The sequence below is a fragment of the Anneissia japonica genome, unplaced genomic scaffold (assembly GCF_011630105.1).
Source record: "Anneissia japonica isolate Jap-2015-1 unplaced genomic scaffold, ASM1163010v1 scaffold685_len2926416_cov193, whole genome shotgun sequence".
Taxonomy (NCBI): Eukaryota; Metazoa; Echinodermata; class Crinoidea; order Comatulida; family Comatulidae; genus Anneissia; species Anneissia japonica.
This window is the reverse complement of record NW_022692922.1, coordinates 1,755,489-1,770,578: the sequence shown is the minus strand read 5'-3', so window position 1 is coordinate 1,770,578 and position 15,090 is coordinate 1,755,489. Positions and strand designations below refer to the sequence as shown.

General features: G+C 31.3%; 1 protein-coding gene across 5 annotated transcripts in view; it reads right to left on the bottom strand.

Moving 5' to 3' along the window:
• LOC117100519 (nuclear receptor subfamily 1 group D member 2-like) overlaps positions 1-15,090 on the bottom strand; it is a 49,537-nt gene that overhangs the window by 24,594 nt on the left and 9,853 nt on the right. For 2 of the 5 annotated variants that reach the window (XM_033240262.1, XM_033240260.1), the window contains exon 2: positions 1,689-1,849. In XM_033240262.1, the coding sequence (XP_033096153.1) occupies positions 1,689-1,849 (161 nt within the window). Of the gene's footprint in view, positions 1-1,688; positions 1,850-7,527; positions 7,648-10,821; positions 10,891-15,090 lie in introns of those variants that run through there. The other 3 variants (XM_033240263.1, XM_033240264.1, XM_033240259.1) reach the window with 3 other exon arrangements.

Below are 15,090 nucleotides of genomic sequence, written 5' to 3'. Positions count from 1 at the left end.
ACATTTCCTGTAAGATAAGCAAAAATCCTCTACTGGAATCGGTAATGAGGAAGGCTGAGCTAGTACTCAAAAGATCTATGACCCACCAAGCAATGCTTAATATTCTTGGATCTGTAGGCCTACTCGAATTATCTATACTGTAATCCACAGATAGCTTGGGCTGGGCTAATTATAGGCTACTCAAACATCTATAACCCACAGTAGGCTTGTTAGACCCGAGCCCCAATATCAAACATACAAATTATTTTAAGCTTAGGAAATTTAAGAAGATATACAGGGAGGGCAGACTACACAGGTGTGTCAGGTTTCAGTTAAGGGGATTCTGGCCCTAGGAAAGTTATAACAGCTTTTCTTAAAATAATAAAATGTGCCTTCTATTCCCAGCAACTCGTACTTGTCATTTTCATTGCTAATAGCATCTGTGAATACATCATAGAATAAATGCTCTTCATGTTCTTATTTTCAGTATGTTTAAATTTCAGTTAATTATTATCAGCATTCATCATCTGATTCTGCCTAAACATCACAAGTACTGCAATTAACCTTTACACACTGTATCATGTCCGTAACCAGAATTCTGTTTTAGGGGTTGAGGTGGAAAGTGTTTTTAGAAGTAGGTGCCATGGTGAGATCTTGGGTAAAAGATATTTTGGGGTAAGATGGAAACATCCAGTGTTCTCCAGAAGCCGTTTTAGCCCTCAATTTTACTGGTAAAAATAACCAGCCAACCAATACAAATTTTGAGTTTGTAAAAAAAAACAAACTACTGATTAGGTAGTAGGTAGTCTAAGCAGACCCTCTTTCAATAAATGAACATCATTCCTGTTTAGGCCTAGGTTATGAACATGTGGTGGTGTTTTATTAAACCCGACCCAAAAGGGGTAACGCCTCACACTGCGCGAATTGCCAAATTTATATGGGTAAATTTACCAGTAAAACTGACGTCCCTTGGAGTTGAAGCATTCTAGCATGAAGAATTGAATTTAGGTTTTTTTTTTATGCAATAGAAGAGGGTTTGGTTTATCAGAAGGTGTTGCCCACAAAGGTTGTTAAGCCTAATCACAGAAACACCCCTGGTTACAGGCCTGTATTATCAACATTATATTTTTATTGAATGAAAAATGACGTTGATGCTAAATTTAGGGGTAATCAGGATATATTTAATATAGTATTATATATAATGTACACCTTTTGAACTTGAATGTTACAAGTTCCATCTGTTAGTAAAAAAATATTAACAATGATTGTTTTTCATCATTATATGGTTTTTATTATATCATCAAAATGATATTCTATGTTTAATTTTGCTCTTTACATTGTAGAAATTTGTTTCCTGATGCAAAAACAAAGATAAAAATGAATAATAATTATCAGTATATAATTAAATCATTTTTCAAAAACCTGAACATTTATACAACTATTCTACATATGTACATTGCCTTCTAAATCATCTTTATCTTATAAAATAAGAAATATGCCCACAAGGTCAATTACGACGATAAATAACTTTTCTAATTGATGCTGAATATTTTAATACTTCCTAACTACATATTACAAGTAATAAAACTAATTGAAGATCCTCTAAATAAATCCAATCTTGACAACTATTCTGTTGCTACACTGTTTCTACACAGTATACATTTATTGACATTTATATATGTATGAGAAAAAAGAAGTTATAAACGCACCTTGCAGCCTTCACACGCTAATACGCCATAATGAAACCCCGAGGATTTGTCACCACAGACTTGACACGTAGAGTTCTGCTGCGGCGAGCTTTGTGTGGACGTTGGTTTCTGAATTGTTTGTGGGCTGGACATGATGGGTGCTGTCGCTAGGCATTCATCCTCTGTTGAATAAACAAATAATAATTAGTAATAACAACAATTTAATAACAATAAAAGCAATAATAACAATAGTAATAATAAAAATTTAACAACAATAACAATAGTAATAACAACAATTTAATAACAATAACAACACTATTAACAATAGTAATAACAACATTTACTTCACAAACCAATTTTAATCCTGCCTTACATTATTTTGTGTGAAGAAAAAATATACTATTTAGTTGAGCCCAAACATTCTGTATACCAATTTTTATGGTTTTTTTTCCAGAAACATTATTACCGAAATGTTTTATCTAATGTAACAACATTAGTAAACATTCAACCAAATTGAGATACTGTACAAATTATTTAGTCTCAACAAAAATCTTAATTCTTACCAACAGAGTACAACATATTGTATAATGCGTTGGAAACTACCAGCTACAGTATATTGTTCGTCTTTTCGGCGTACAATTTCAAAATCTAAACCTACTAAATATTTACTGCGTAGATGTAATAAATCTAGCAAGCTTGCTGGCTTATTTCCCAGGCCAATATTACTTCATTTTGTAAATTCATATTTCCAGTTATAAACTACATTAAATTAAATTATTATAAATAATTATAATTAATAAACTTACTAAAATCCAATAACATCCTGAAGAAAAAACAATAATTAGATCATTATATCTATATTTCATCTTTGAAAATTTAAACAGAGGGTGTAAGTAGAATAGAGACAACAGCTTTGCAGATTATAAGCGGTGAATGATATGCGTCCATTCTCTATTCTTGGCACATTCTTTAAATTACAAATATAATCAATGACTCAAAAAAAAAACTCTGCTTGAAAAATTGGACTGCATGGTTAATGACATTTTTACTTTCAGCCACACAATCAGTGCAATTAATTTTATCAATGAAAACAATAAAACAAAGTTGAAGCAACTTTCTAAATTACATAATAATAATGTATGTCTTACTGTATATGGTGCATAATACAAGAAAGTTGCCTCTGTGCGCTTTACATGAACAAAAAGAGACATAATCGTGAAACATTCTAATACTAACATCCCTAAAATATACAAATTAAATAGTATAAATATATTTAGAATTAAACAAATTTTAGATTGTCATACTATAAAAATTCTTGAAAATTAATTTCATTATTCGTGTTTGTGTAAACTATATGTTCTTTTTCTGTTATTATTATTATTATTAATATTATTATATTGTTCAATCAGAGTTATTTATACTGTAGGGTAGGGCAGTGGCTAAAGTTAGACCACTTTGCCAAACGCCACCAATCATTCATTTCAATGAGTTTATTTTAACATGTTTCTTTTAGTTTAAAAGGTACGTGCATAGACCAAACATTGCCTTTTATTACTCACGATTGTAATTTAAGCTACAGTATGAAAACATGCACATTTTGTAATCCTTAATCTTGTGTGAAATTTCTATGTTCTGAATATTGGGTGAACAAATAAACTACTGTAATGAAGGTATTATGTAAAGTTATCATTAAATTTAATGCCTTCTCTTCTAAAGTATCTAGCCGAGTAGAAAGTTGGCACAGTAGTTAGCATAAAACTAAAGAGTATTATGCTAAAAAAATATGATGATGAAACACAAATACTCAACATATATTTATTTGATATATATTTTACATATTTTTTTCATATACTTCAAAGAAGCACTAAAATTTTTCCAAGGCTCAGTGTTCTTATTTTTTTGCTGATTTCAAACTCAAAATGTTCATACTTTGTCCTTATTTTACACACTTTTCACAGAGAGAAAATTATTATTGTATTACTGTACTGTGCTATAGACGATATTACACCAACTGCACATAAAGTACAGATCAAGATTTGTTGGTTTTTCTATTAAAAATAATAAATAAAACCTCATTTTATCTCAGCCTCAATTTGTTCTTATTTTGTTCTTATTTTTAAAGCAATTTTAGCCTCAGTGTTCTTTTAAAATGTGTTCTTAAAAAAAAAAGGGTATGATAATCTTGACTGAAGGTTTAAATAATCATGAAAACTTGACAGCTTGCACCTTTCAAAATTCCGCGAAACACAATTAGCAAGAAGCTGATCCCACAACTAGCTACATTTCCATGAACGTCTGTGATATTAAAAATGGATTAAAATAAAGTCAAGACAAAGATTTAATAAAGTGTTAATTTAGGTTGTAATTTTTTTTTTGTGTGTGGAACCAATCCGAATAATAGAATATTCACTCAAGAGCATACTTTACAACTTTATTTGAAATCTATATATTTATATTTTTGTTTATATCTATGCCTACTGTGTACATTATTACTTATTCATTCTTTAACAACTTTTAACACTTTTTTTCATATTGTTTTTACCATCCATTTTTGTTTTACTCCTATAAACAGTGACATCTCTACTTTCTCATGTTTATTCTTCCCTTGTTTACACACACAATTGACAGTTTACTCGTTATCTGTTTATCATAGGTTTAATCACTCTAGGTTTTGCTTATTTCAATTCACTGCCACCTTCCAATTCATAAAGGACTGTCTTAATGTCTCATTTTACTGATACATACCTACATACATACTCTATAAGGTTTTAAAAGCCATGTTTTGGATTATAAGCTTAATTTTTGTCAATGTCACACCCTAAAATATACATGCATTTACAGGTGTTTGGAGAAAAACCAAAAGATTATTTTCATTGGTCAGTCTGTTTATTCATGGGTTGGTTGAACTCTTCAACCACTGTTTTAACCACAACATTCCATTACACTGGACATCAGTGCTCTCACCACTATGAACTATTGACCTCTCTGATGTTGCTAAGTAACATGGACTCATAATCATCTCTAGATTCTGTCATTGTCATTATTATTCACCAAAGACTTGATATTTTTCCTCTGAGCAGTTAATGTGTAAATCTAGCCAATGACCTGATGTGACCCAATGAGTTGCTTAGTAACTGGTCATTAGCAACTATTTGCATTTGCAGCAACTGGGCAGAGTACAGAGAGTGTAGCCAATGAGAATGGACACTTGCTGATAGATTTTATTGACATAGCTATGTCCAGTGCTTCATGACCTTATCTGAACCCTACTGGACTTATCAACTGCAAGTCTTGCGAAATGATTCAAATTGTGTTCAAGATATAGAAAACTCTCTATAATATTTGATACAATATCAATGTTTAAAATATTTGAAAATTATTCTAACTTTACGAACTATAAACGTTGATTACTTGTCAAATTTAACGTCAATTTATCCCCCAATTAAAAGTACCAGTAAATGATTGCAAGATATTTTTTTTCCACAACATCAACAATAAATACGAACACTTAAGTACAGTACCGTATATACTCGTGTATAAGGTGACCTGCATATAAGACGACCCCCTAGTTTTAGTAGATTTTAGAACGATTTTTGTATGTCGGGCATAATTCTTGCAACAAGCTGGCTACAAACAGAGCCAAAAGAAGGGCTAATCTTCCAAATAATACCATTTTATGAGATTTCGAATGTTTATCAAAATCTTTTTTCCCCTTTTTAAAAACTGCATTCATTCATAGACCTAACATTTTAGTAGCTTCGATGCAGTAGTAAATATGCTTGGTACGGACGATCCGCACAAACGAGGAAACATGATTTTAAAAATCCAAAATTTGTAGGTTGTGCATATAAGATGATGCCCTGTTTTTCGATCGTAGTTTTGCTATATTAAACCTTGCCTTAAACGCGAGATACAGTACATTATAACATCTTACTAAATATGAATTGTAAGCAGTTTATACATACAATTCCACTGCAATTATAGTTTACAAAATTAATTTAAAGATATACTGCCTGCCATCAGGATCGAACAATATTTTTCTTTGATTTACAGATATTACTTAGTCTAAAAAAATTCTTAAATTGATTACCAGGGTCTATTTTAAAGAATATATACATGTCCGTATAATTGAAAAAGGAAATTATTTTTTTCTTACTCAGATTTTAATTGTAAGTTAATAACTTATTTAAATATACAAATTCATACATCAATTCAAATATGGAATTTTAGTTTTTAACTCATGATATAGTAGTCAGTATATCTATTAAATAATGTCAATAATACAGTACAAAAATTGCAATTCAAGATCCAATGTTCAAAATGAAATTTCATCAGACAACTTAACAATTGATATTTCTCTTCATTTTTCTCCTTAATATACAACCTGAAGCAAAAGTCTATTAAATTTCGACATTAATACAGAAACACTGTCACACCTTAATGATATATGACATCAGGCTTCAAAATCTATTACTGAAACCTACAGCTAAACAAATATAAAGAAATAAAGCAATCGAATTCCTATGCAATCAGCACACCAAACTCATATCTTGTGGCCTACGGTTATAAGATTCAAAGTATGGTTAATTATAATTATTTTATTTATATGTAATACTAGTAAATATAAAAACTGAAGTGAAGCTCTACCATGATCATATTTCCATCAACTTTTACATAGTACGTGAACTTTCTCTAGGTTTGCAATATATGGTTACTTCAAGAGGTTTAAGCATGAAAGTTAAATAATGTATCCAAAGATTAAACAAACTAGATTTCCTCAAATAAACAAAAAATATACAATATGTAATTGGAAGTATTACCGTGTTGGTCGTATAATGATATCAGGAAAATAAGAAATGTAGCACCGTAGTATATATTTCATCTACTAAGTTAGTCTAGAGTGCTATATTCTTATTCTTGGTCTAATACATATATACGGTATAAAATACAATAGGTACTCGCTGCTATAACAGTTTTGTCTCGCTCTCACAGCTTGACTTTTCAGATGGTATTGAAGAAACCTATTATATCTCTACATTACTTGCTGAAAATGTTTACACATTTTGTTTCAATGTCATTATAACATTAAAATACCTGTCTCTAGAAACTTATTTTATTGCACTAATATCAGAGCATATTTAAATTTAATAAAAATAAATATGTGTTGTAATCATATTGTAATTACGAACTATAAATGAATTTAAAAGATAAATTAAAGAATGATTCATGGGGAACCCATGCCAAAATTTGTGTATTATATGGGTTTACCATTCAATAACTAAGTACTAATTCAGGGTAGCTTTATGTTTATACTGGAATTTTAATTGTTATTTTGTTTGTTTATATGACACCCTATATATATTTGTTCACAGCTTACAATAATGCTTTGCCTACACATTCCTTGAGCCACTTATTTTTCTTTTTTTAAAATCTGATATGGTATCCCAGAACTCTTGTAAAAATGATAGAATATCATACAGAATGATTGCAAAAAGATGACATACATTAATGTTCTAAATTATTAGACTAAATTATATTAAATCTGATATCATCCAGGTGAATTAAACAATATTTTTCAGTAGAGCTACCTTTCGTTGCCTAAAAGTACATGGCATAACTATAATTTTAGTCTATGCATCGTAGCTCATATAGGCCTAATATGTTAACTAACATTGTATTATGTATATTAAACAAATATTGTATTTTAACCAATCTATGATACAATTCTTAATTCTAGTATCTGCAGTAGGTTTATAGAAACAATTTGCTAACTTTGCGTGTTTCTAGGTTACCGTAGATTACACTAAATCCCTGCTAGGTTAAATCATTATGTCATACTCCTAACGACTGTTAAGCCTACCTTGTTTATAGCTACGATCGTCGTATCTGTAAGCTGTGTAGCGACTAGCGTCGAACCCAGGTTGCATTTTCGACTGTGACAGTGTTAATTTGGCGAAATACTTTGCAGGGCTTGTTTTGAGGGGAGGAGGAAGGATGACTGAGTTATTATTCATCTTAAGACCTTCCGATTCAGAGTCGACACTTTTCAACAGATTTTCATCGTTGACTTTTTTTTTTAAACGTGAAGGACATACAAATTACGGGATTGACTAGTACCGTTTGATCCACTCCCCTCGGTAATTTATGTACCAAAGTATTACATTGATGTATATTCAATTCTAGATCAAATTAATATAGTGGCTTCATCTCTTCAAACTGTCAATCAATAGGAAGAATCTACTTTTTACAAATTTTCAAATCTGAAGTTAGAGAGTATCAGTAAAGTTGAATGATGCAATCACAGGCCCCTTTACTGTATATTAGATCTCTGTGTTTCACTAGAAATCCAACAATACTAAACCTGCTGTACAGAACCTAAACTTTAATGAACTAAATACACCTGTTAATCACAGGCACCAACCAGTATGAAGAGTAACATTTTCTCCAAAGAACGCAGATCTAAAATCATTTTTCAGAACCTTTGACGGAAATGAGACTTGATGAAGGCAAGTGAGTCGTCTTGGGTTCGATGCGATGCCAAGAATATGCTTTTTAAGGTCAACGACCAGAAAACAAGACAAGCCAATTAAATATAAATTTACAGAAATATATCAAAAACACTCCTTTAAAACTCAACAAACATTCAATTAAATTGGTAGCCTACTTGGTGATCATGTTTTTGCAGTTGTTTTCGCAAAACTAATATGGACGGTTACCATCAGAAATGATTTAAATTTCAGAGTGTTGTAAGGTAATTAATTCCGAAGATTTAATTACTCTAAAATTTATCTTTTTAATTTTTTTTTTGTAATTTGAATATCTTAAAAATTTATTCTTTTTATTATTTTTGTATTAAAATAAATATTTTTCTTTAGTTACTTTACTAATTGAAGTACAGTGAGATGCACCTTACCATGGATTAGGTTCTCATAATTTTGTGCGTAAAAATTGTACACTTGAGTCTACATGCGAGGCACCATGCTTGGAGAGATTTTTTAGCTTACAACATGGCAGAGCTCAGAAAATTTAGATTAAACTTTTTTTTAGTTAGTCTGAAGCAGTTTTGTAAGGTGACTACTAGTTAGAGTAACTTTACAAAAATCACTCTAAATTAACAAAAAAAGTAAAAATTTCAAACCAATTAAATTGATCAGCATTCAACGAATAATTAACACTTCTGAGAATTGACAATTCTTATCACCTTTGCACTTATTCAATTCATTTACTGTACTGTCATGGAAAATCATAAATTTTCTGCAAGGTTAAATTTCAGTAATAAAATATAGATGTAGGTGTGCTGTTACAACTAAATGTTGGTTGAACTTTGAATGCTTGTGAATGTTGAATGGAGACTTACTACTAGAACACACCACTAAACCTGTGTTTAGGACTAGCCTACTGAATATTTTTATTCTCTATGTTACAAGTAAAATTCTAAAGAATAAATAAAATAAGCTTTGACTATAAAAATAAACACCATATTCTATACCATTTACAGTTTAATAAATCATGTCTTCTTCAACTTCCTTAATATTTTGAAGTTCTAACTGAATAGCTTGGGTTTTTTAGGCCTGCTGAAGTTTGGAAATTATCATTTTTAAATGCAAATTATTATTTTCTATCTCACATTTCATGGAAAACAGATTAATTAAAGAAATATTAACACAAATTAAATCTATGGTAAGTATGCGCATTTCCATTTTTATGTGGCATATACTGTTAACGGATGATAAATTTAAAAAAGATTTAAATAAGTTCAACACAAATGGTTCATGCGAACATGCTGGAATTATGGAAATGCGGTTCGAGAGGCAATGTTTCAAGAACCCTGCCTGTTGACATAATAATCTCAGGTTAATAGGACCTTGACCTAAAATCACCTCACCTTTCTATGCACCAGAGTAGAGTAATCATTTATTCCTAAGTCTATTAATGTCATGTTCAGCTGATTCTACCACATGTGCACTTTTTTACTTGGGTGATCTGACGCTTTGAGTATTGCATTAATTTTCACCATTTGCACTTTAATGATCCTATGATCACTGTACCTTCACCCTTATCAGATTCTACAAACTGTTACTCAAAAAGCAAGGTTTTTACATAGCTCCTCCTGGGAATATAATTTGTTTGTATGATATTACTCAGGAGTCAGGCCTGTTCTGCAGGTAGATAAGAAGCCTAGAACAGACGGCGAAAGGGAGCGTGCCTAACAGCGTCTAATCCCACTCTTAAGATAGGGCTTACCGGCAATTGATTATCTTGTTATTTAATCTCTTCTTGTTAATACAATCTTTAATGACATTATCTGTAAAATGAAAGTGAGAAAGAACGCCTGCGAAATGAAAGTTGCTTTTCTCAACGAGAAGTTGAGGGAGATTAAACAAATCGTCGGCTAGCAACCATCTTTACATTAATTTATATTAATACCTCATGCTTTCCATGAATCTACTCAACACCTACATCTTGATTACCCCTGTGATGAAGTGCATAATCATTATTATTATTTAATTCTTTTTATCACTTGCATCTGTAGAAAAATAATTTATCTTGATAAAGTATCTTTGGCTCAAAGTAAAACAGTTTTTCTCAGTTAAAATTTTAACTGGCATAGAAAAAAAAAACTATATAAATAATTTCTCCCACTTTGACAGTATTACAAAAGTACCGTAAGTAAAAGTTAAAGAAATCCATGCTATAAATTCTCAGTATTAACTTATGTATGCATACACTGTATATACTGTACTTACCATACTATATTTATTGCAGTTGCATGAAATACATGTCAAATTGTACATATCAAGAATGATACTATAAAGATAAAGTAAACTTTAACAACAAAATGGCTGTAATCCGAAGAGTATACCTTTGCCAAACAACAGATAATAACGACTCAAACCATAAAACATCACTTGCAAAATTACTGGTACTATTTTCCAGGGTCTGAAATTAAGGTGGACAAGAGAGCATCTATAACGGGATTGGAGTTTAGTACTTTGCAATACAATTGTTGAAACTTAAATTGCAATCTAACTAGGCACATGCTAGGCCTGAGCTCATCATTACAGGGAATATGATATGCACTGAGAATGCCATTCATCCATCTAGCATTTCAGTCAAAAAAAAAACATTGATTCAAAAGCTGGAGTAAGTTTACCTGTTTCAAATGTCTTGCAAACATCTGGTGAAGTAGTCTGGAGGGTAAAAATGTTCTTGTACCAGAAACAAGCTCTTTACGACACCACACCCATGAGTGAGAGATTCAGCACCAAGAAAAATATATAACGTAAATAAACGTAACAAATATGAACAGTTGTCGCCGTCCAATTTGATCAAAATAAACGACAATCTGAGCATTTGGTTCATTAGAACACAAACTGTAGTACTTGTTACCTACTGGGCAGGCAACACAGAACATAGAGTAAGACTTCAAAGGCTTCTGGTTAGAACTGGGGTTAAACTAAGGTCAAGGCGAATCACATGTTGTGAGAAGGTATTTATTCCATTATGAAAAAAAGGGAAGAAAATTTATTACTGGTTCTGATTATAAAAAACAACATTCAATTATATGTAGTACAGTATAGGTTTACATTAAAATTGATTTGATATAAAAATTACAATACTATGAATTTATATGAATTTAAATTTTAAATAGGTAAAATTGCATTAAGATTTTGCGTACTATTAGTTTAAAACACACTACAGAGTTTACATTTAACATTTCCAATGTAGATCTCTTAACATTCCCTTTTAGAAAATAAAAATGTACATAGGGCCATACAACCTTTAACCTATGAAAGCCAGTGGTATAGCAGCAAGAATCTTTTACTATATTGGTTTTGTGCTTTATAATATATAGAAAAAGCTGCGTGGGAGTTCAATAACTGACTTTCTTTTATGTACCTTTTGTTTACTTAAAATGCTGACCTTTGAACTTCTATTCTATGACTCCAAATTGTCAAACAAAAAAATGGTATAATGGTATAAAGTTGGATCCAGGACCCTGTGTGCATTCGAACACTTGGTTTTTGTTCCAATTCTTTAGTCACTTGTGCTCATAGAAATACAGTCCCGTCCCTTTAAACATCAAACTTCATGATTATATATCTATGCCACGTTTTGTTTGAATAAGGGTAGAGGGCCTTCTTTTTAATATTACAAAACAATAAGATGAGAACTACCTTTGAACTTTAATACAATCTGGCATTGTATTTGATTGTGATTGTAAAAAGCTATAAAATCCAAGCTCAAAATGTTTTTTTTCATAATTGAAGTATCCTTTTAAAATTTTGTTTCATCCATATATTAGATTACAAAATGAGTTCTTGCAAAGTGAATCTACAGGACTGTCACACAGTATTGCAGAAAAATTTTAAAAATTAGAATATTAACAAATTCAAAATCCAGCTGTTTTTTTCTTCTTCAAGTGCTTACATCTTAAAAAAATATCTTAAATAAATTTCAGTTTGGATGCACAATTACAAACCTCAGGCTATACTTTCTGATATTTGCTGGAAAAATATTTAAAAACATGAATAAATAAATATAAATTCCCATTTACCATAAATACTCATAATCTACTATAGAAGTTAGCATATTTATGCTTCTTAAGGATAAAAACCTGTCATGGATAGGACATTATTTTATTATTTTTTTAAATTACACTAGTATTCTTTGCTGATGAAGTTAAAGAAAACTTCTATCCCTACAAATATAACTGAAATGGATATTAATGTTGTGCATTAGCATTGTATTATTCCTTTTAATATTTTTTTACATGTTTGCACAAATCTTAAATCATGTAACTGGCATTGCATTGCTGTTCGATGTAACTTTTAAAATAAATTATGGTGCTGTCTTTAAGCCTTTACATTTTGTTCAATGTTTTAAAGACCTAAGCAATGTTTGTTAGTACATTAAATTTATGTGGGATGCAGGAATCAAAAACAAGAAAAGAAATTGTAATAACATTTAGAACCTTCATTTCAATTGTTCGGTATTAAACAAGGATTCCTTAGTGGAGCAGTGATCTTGAAACACTTTTTGGAACACCTACCTAAAATTCATGTTAGGCCTGCTTACAGTATAACATAATGTGGTAGGCTCCATGGAAACGACATTGGCTACTTGTGAAAGAAATTTCTTGTTAAGGATTTCAAGATTTGAACATGTCTACTTAATGATAATTACCATATGGCCTACTATCATGAACTATTCAGCAATAATATGTCTACCTCCCATATACAGTAAGACGTCTATTTTACGTACCCCTTTGGAACTAAGGGGTGTTCGTAAACTGAAAAATTTGTAAACTAGATCGGGTGTCAGTTTCCAATACCTAGGCCTAGCTGTCCCCTGCCATTGAGCAACGATAGGCTGTTGGCAGCCAAGCCTACTGTAGCATGAACCGACAGTGCAGCAGCGTGGAAATACCACGCTAGAGCCTGGCTGAATTTACGTTCGATAAAAACCAAATTATTTTAATTGCTGGCATTCTTCCACTTAACAAAATATTACTTTAACTCTTATTCCAACATCAGTATGTTTTATGGACCTTTCTATCATGTTCTTTCTAGTCGTTAGATCGCCGAATTGTGTTGTTTACATGCATTTCGCGATCACATCTAGCATTCAAGGTATCAATAAGCTGCTGATCCTAACACTCTCGTTCGTCATCATAAACATGTTGGCTCAATCCGACGACACTTGTGTTGGTAGTTTGTTGGTCTGGTTAGGTTTATTACATTAATATAGCGATCATTATACCACAAATGGAAGAAAAGATCAAACTGTTAATAAATAAATAAAACAACTTGATTTTATTAATAAAAATACACATCATCACTTTGTAAAATATGCGTAATCGGACTTTTTTACAGGAATTATTGGTGGATGATGATGTCATCGGTTTCAAAGACCATTCGTAAAATCAACTTCATAAAATGGACGTTTTTATTTTAAATCAGTTTTTTAATTCAGATAAAACACCACCAAAAGTGAGAATCTTTAAAATTATTTTATATCCTTTTATATATATACTTTATATTTTATATTCTTTGGAAGAGAACCTTTGAGAAATATACTAGATGGCAATATTTTTAAATATTGTACATCATAAATCAATGAAATTTATCATCATTATTGTGATATTGAACTTTTATGTACATAATGTTCCATCTGCATTGTCAGATTGTTGAAGATCCAAAATTGGAATTCAATTGCTGGTAGGACTAAACTACAGGGTGAAGTAAAGGACTAGTTAAGATCTATATTCTATCCCATATTACAATTGAAACTGTAATATAGTTTTATTTATGTAAGTGGTGAATATTGTGATATACTTTGCAAGTTACAGGGAATAAACATACTGGTAACTTCTTAATAATATCAGTCCTATAGAGTACCACAGTCGTGCCATCACCACACAAAATGGCGCCCTCTGGACATTGGTTACCGTTTAGAATAGGCTTTCTGGAATAGGCATTTTAAAAACCTAATAATTTACCATCAAAATTCACTAAAAACACAAAAAGCTCGCATCACATCACAAAAAGTATCACATGGTATCGTGAAGTAACACTGTAGTACTCTATAAGATTTTGTCATCTTTGTCAATTTGGATTTTTTGTTTTGTTTTTTGATGATCTGCTCCGCTAGCGGATCACCTCTTGTTATTGTCAGAGATCTTTTTTTTTTCCCCATTTCTTGTTAGCACGATATCTAAAAATTGGCACGAGATTCATACATGCACGCTTCAACAAACATTTAGCTTGGCCTGGAATAGTCACAATAAGGTTTTCAAAGTGCGCAGTTATGCGTGATCTATGCGCAATTTTGCGTTTTTACATTATCGATCATATCAGCCTCACCAATTGCCATTTCGAAAATGATTAATTGAGCATTAAGTCAAAGTTAAATGTAATTTACCCTAATTTTACGCGAGCGCGTCATAACGTGCGCGTACACGTGCGTCAAACTTTTTAAATGCTCGAAATCACATTTAGATTAAATTAGAGCACGTTTCACGCCATTTTGAGCATTTCAAAAAATTTTGGGAAATTTACCACTACGCTTGCGCATTTTTACGCGCGCAGCACGTATGGAAGCTAGAAATTAATTTTTTTGTCACATTTTGGGTTCCTGACATTGTTTTGACAAGTTTCCAATCTTTTCAATCACTCTATGGCCAATAACAATGCCGTACACACGCATCAAAACATAGTGACCTTTGAGCGCATTAGTGCCGATATACAGTGAAATTTTGCTAAAATCAGGCCTAATTTTATACAGTTACAGCTCTTTAGGATGAAAGGTGACCCCCAATTTTTATTACATATTCTGAAAGCACATGAGTTGTAAATATGATTTTATAGGTCATAATGGCTGATCAGACATTATGACGTCATCATGTTGCCATCTGAATAAT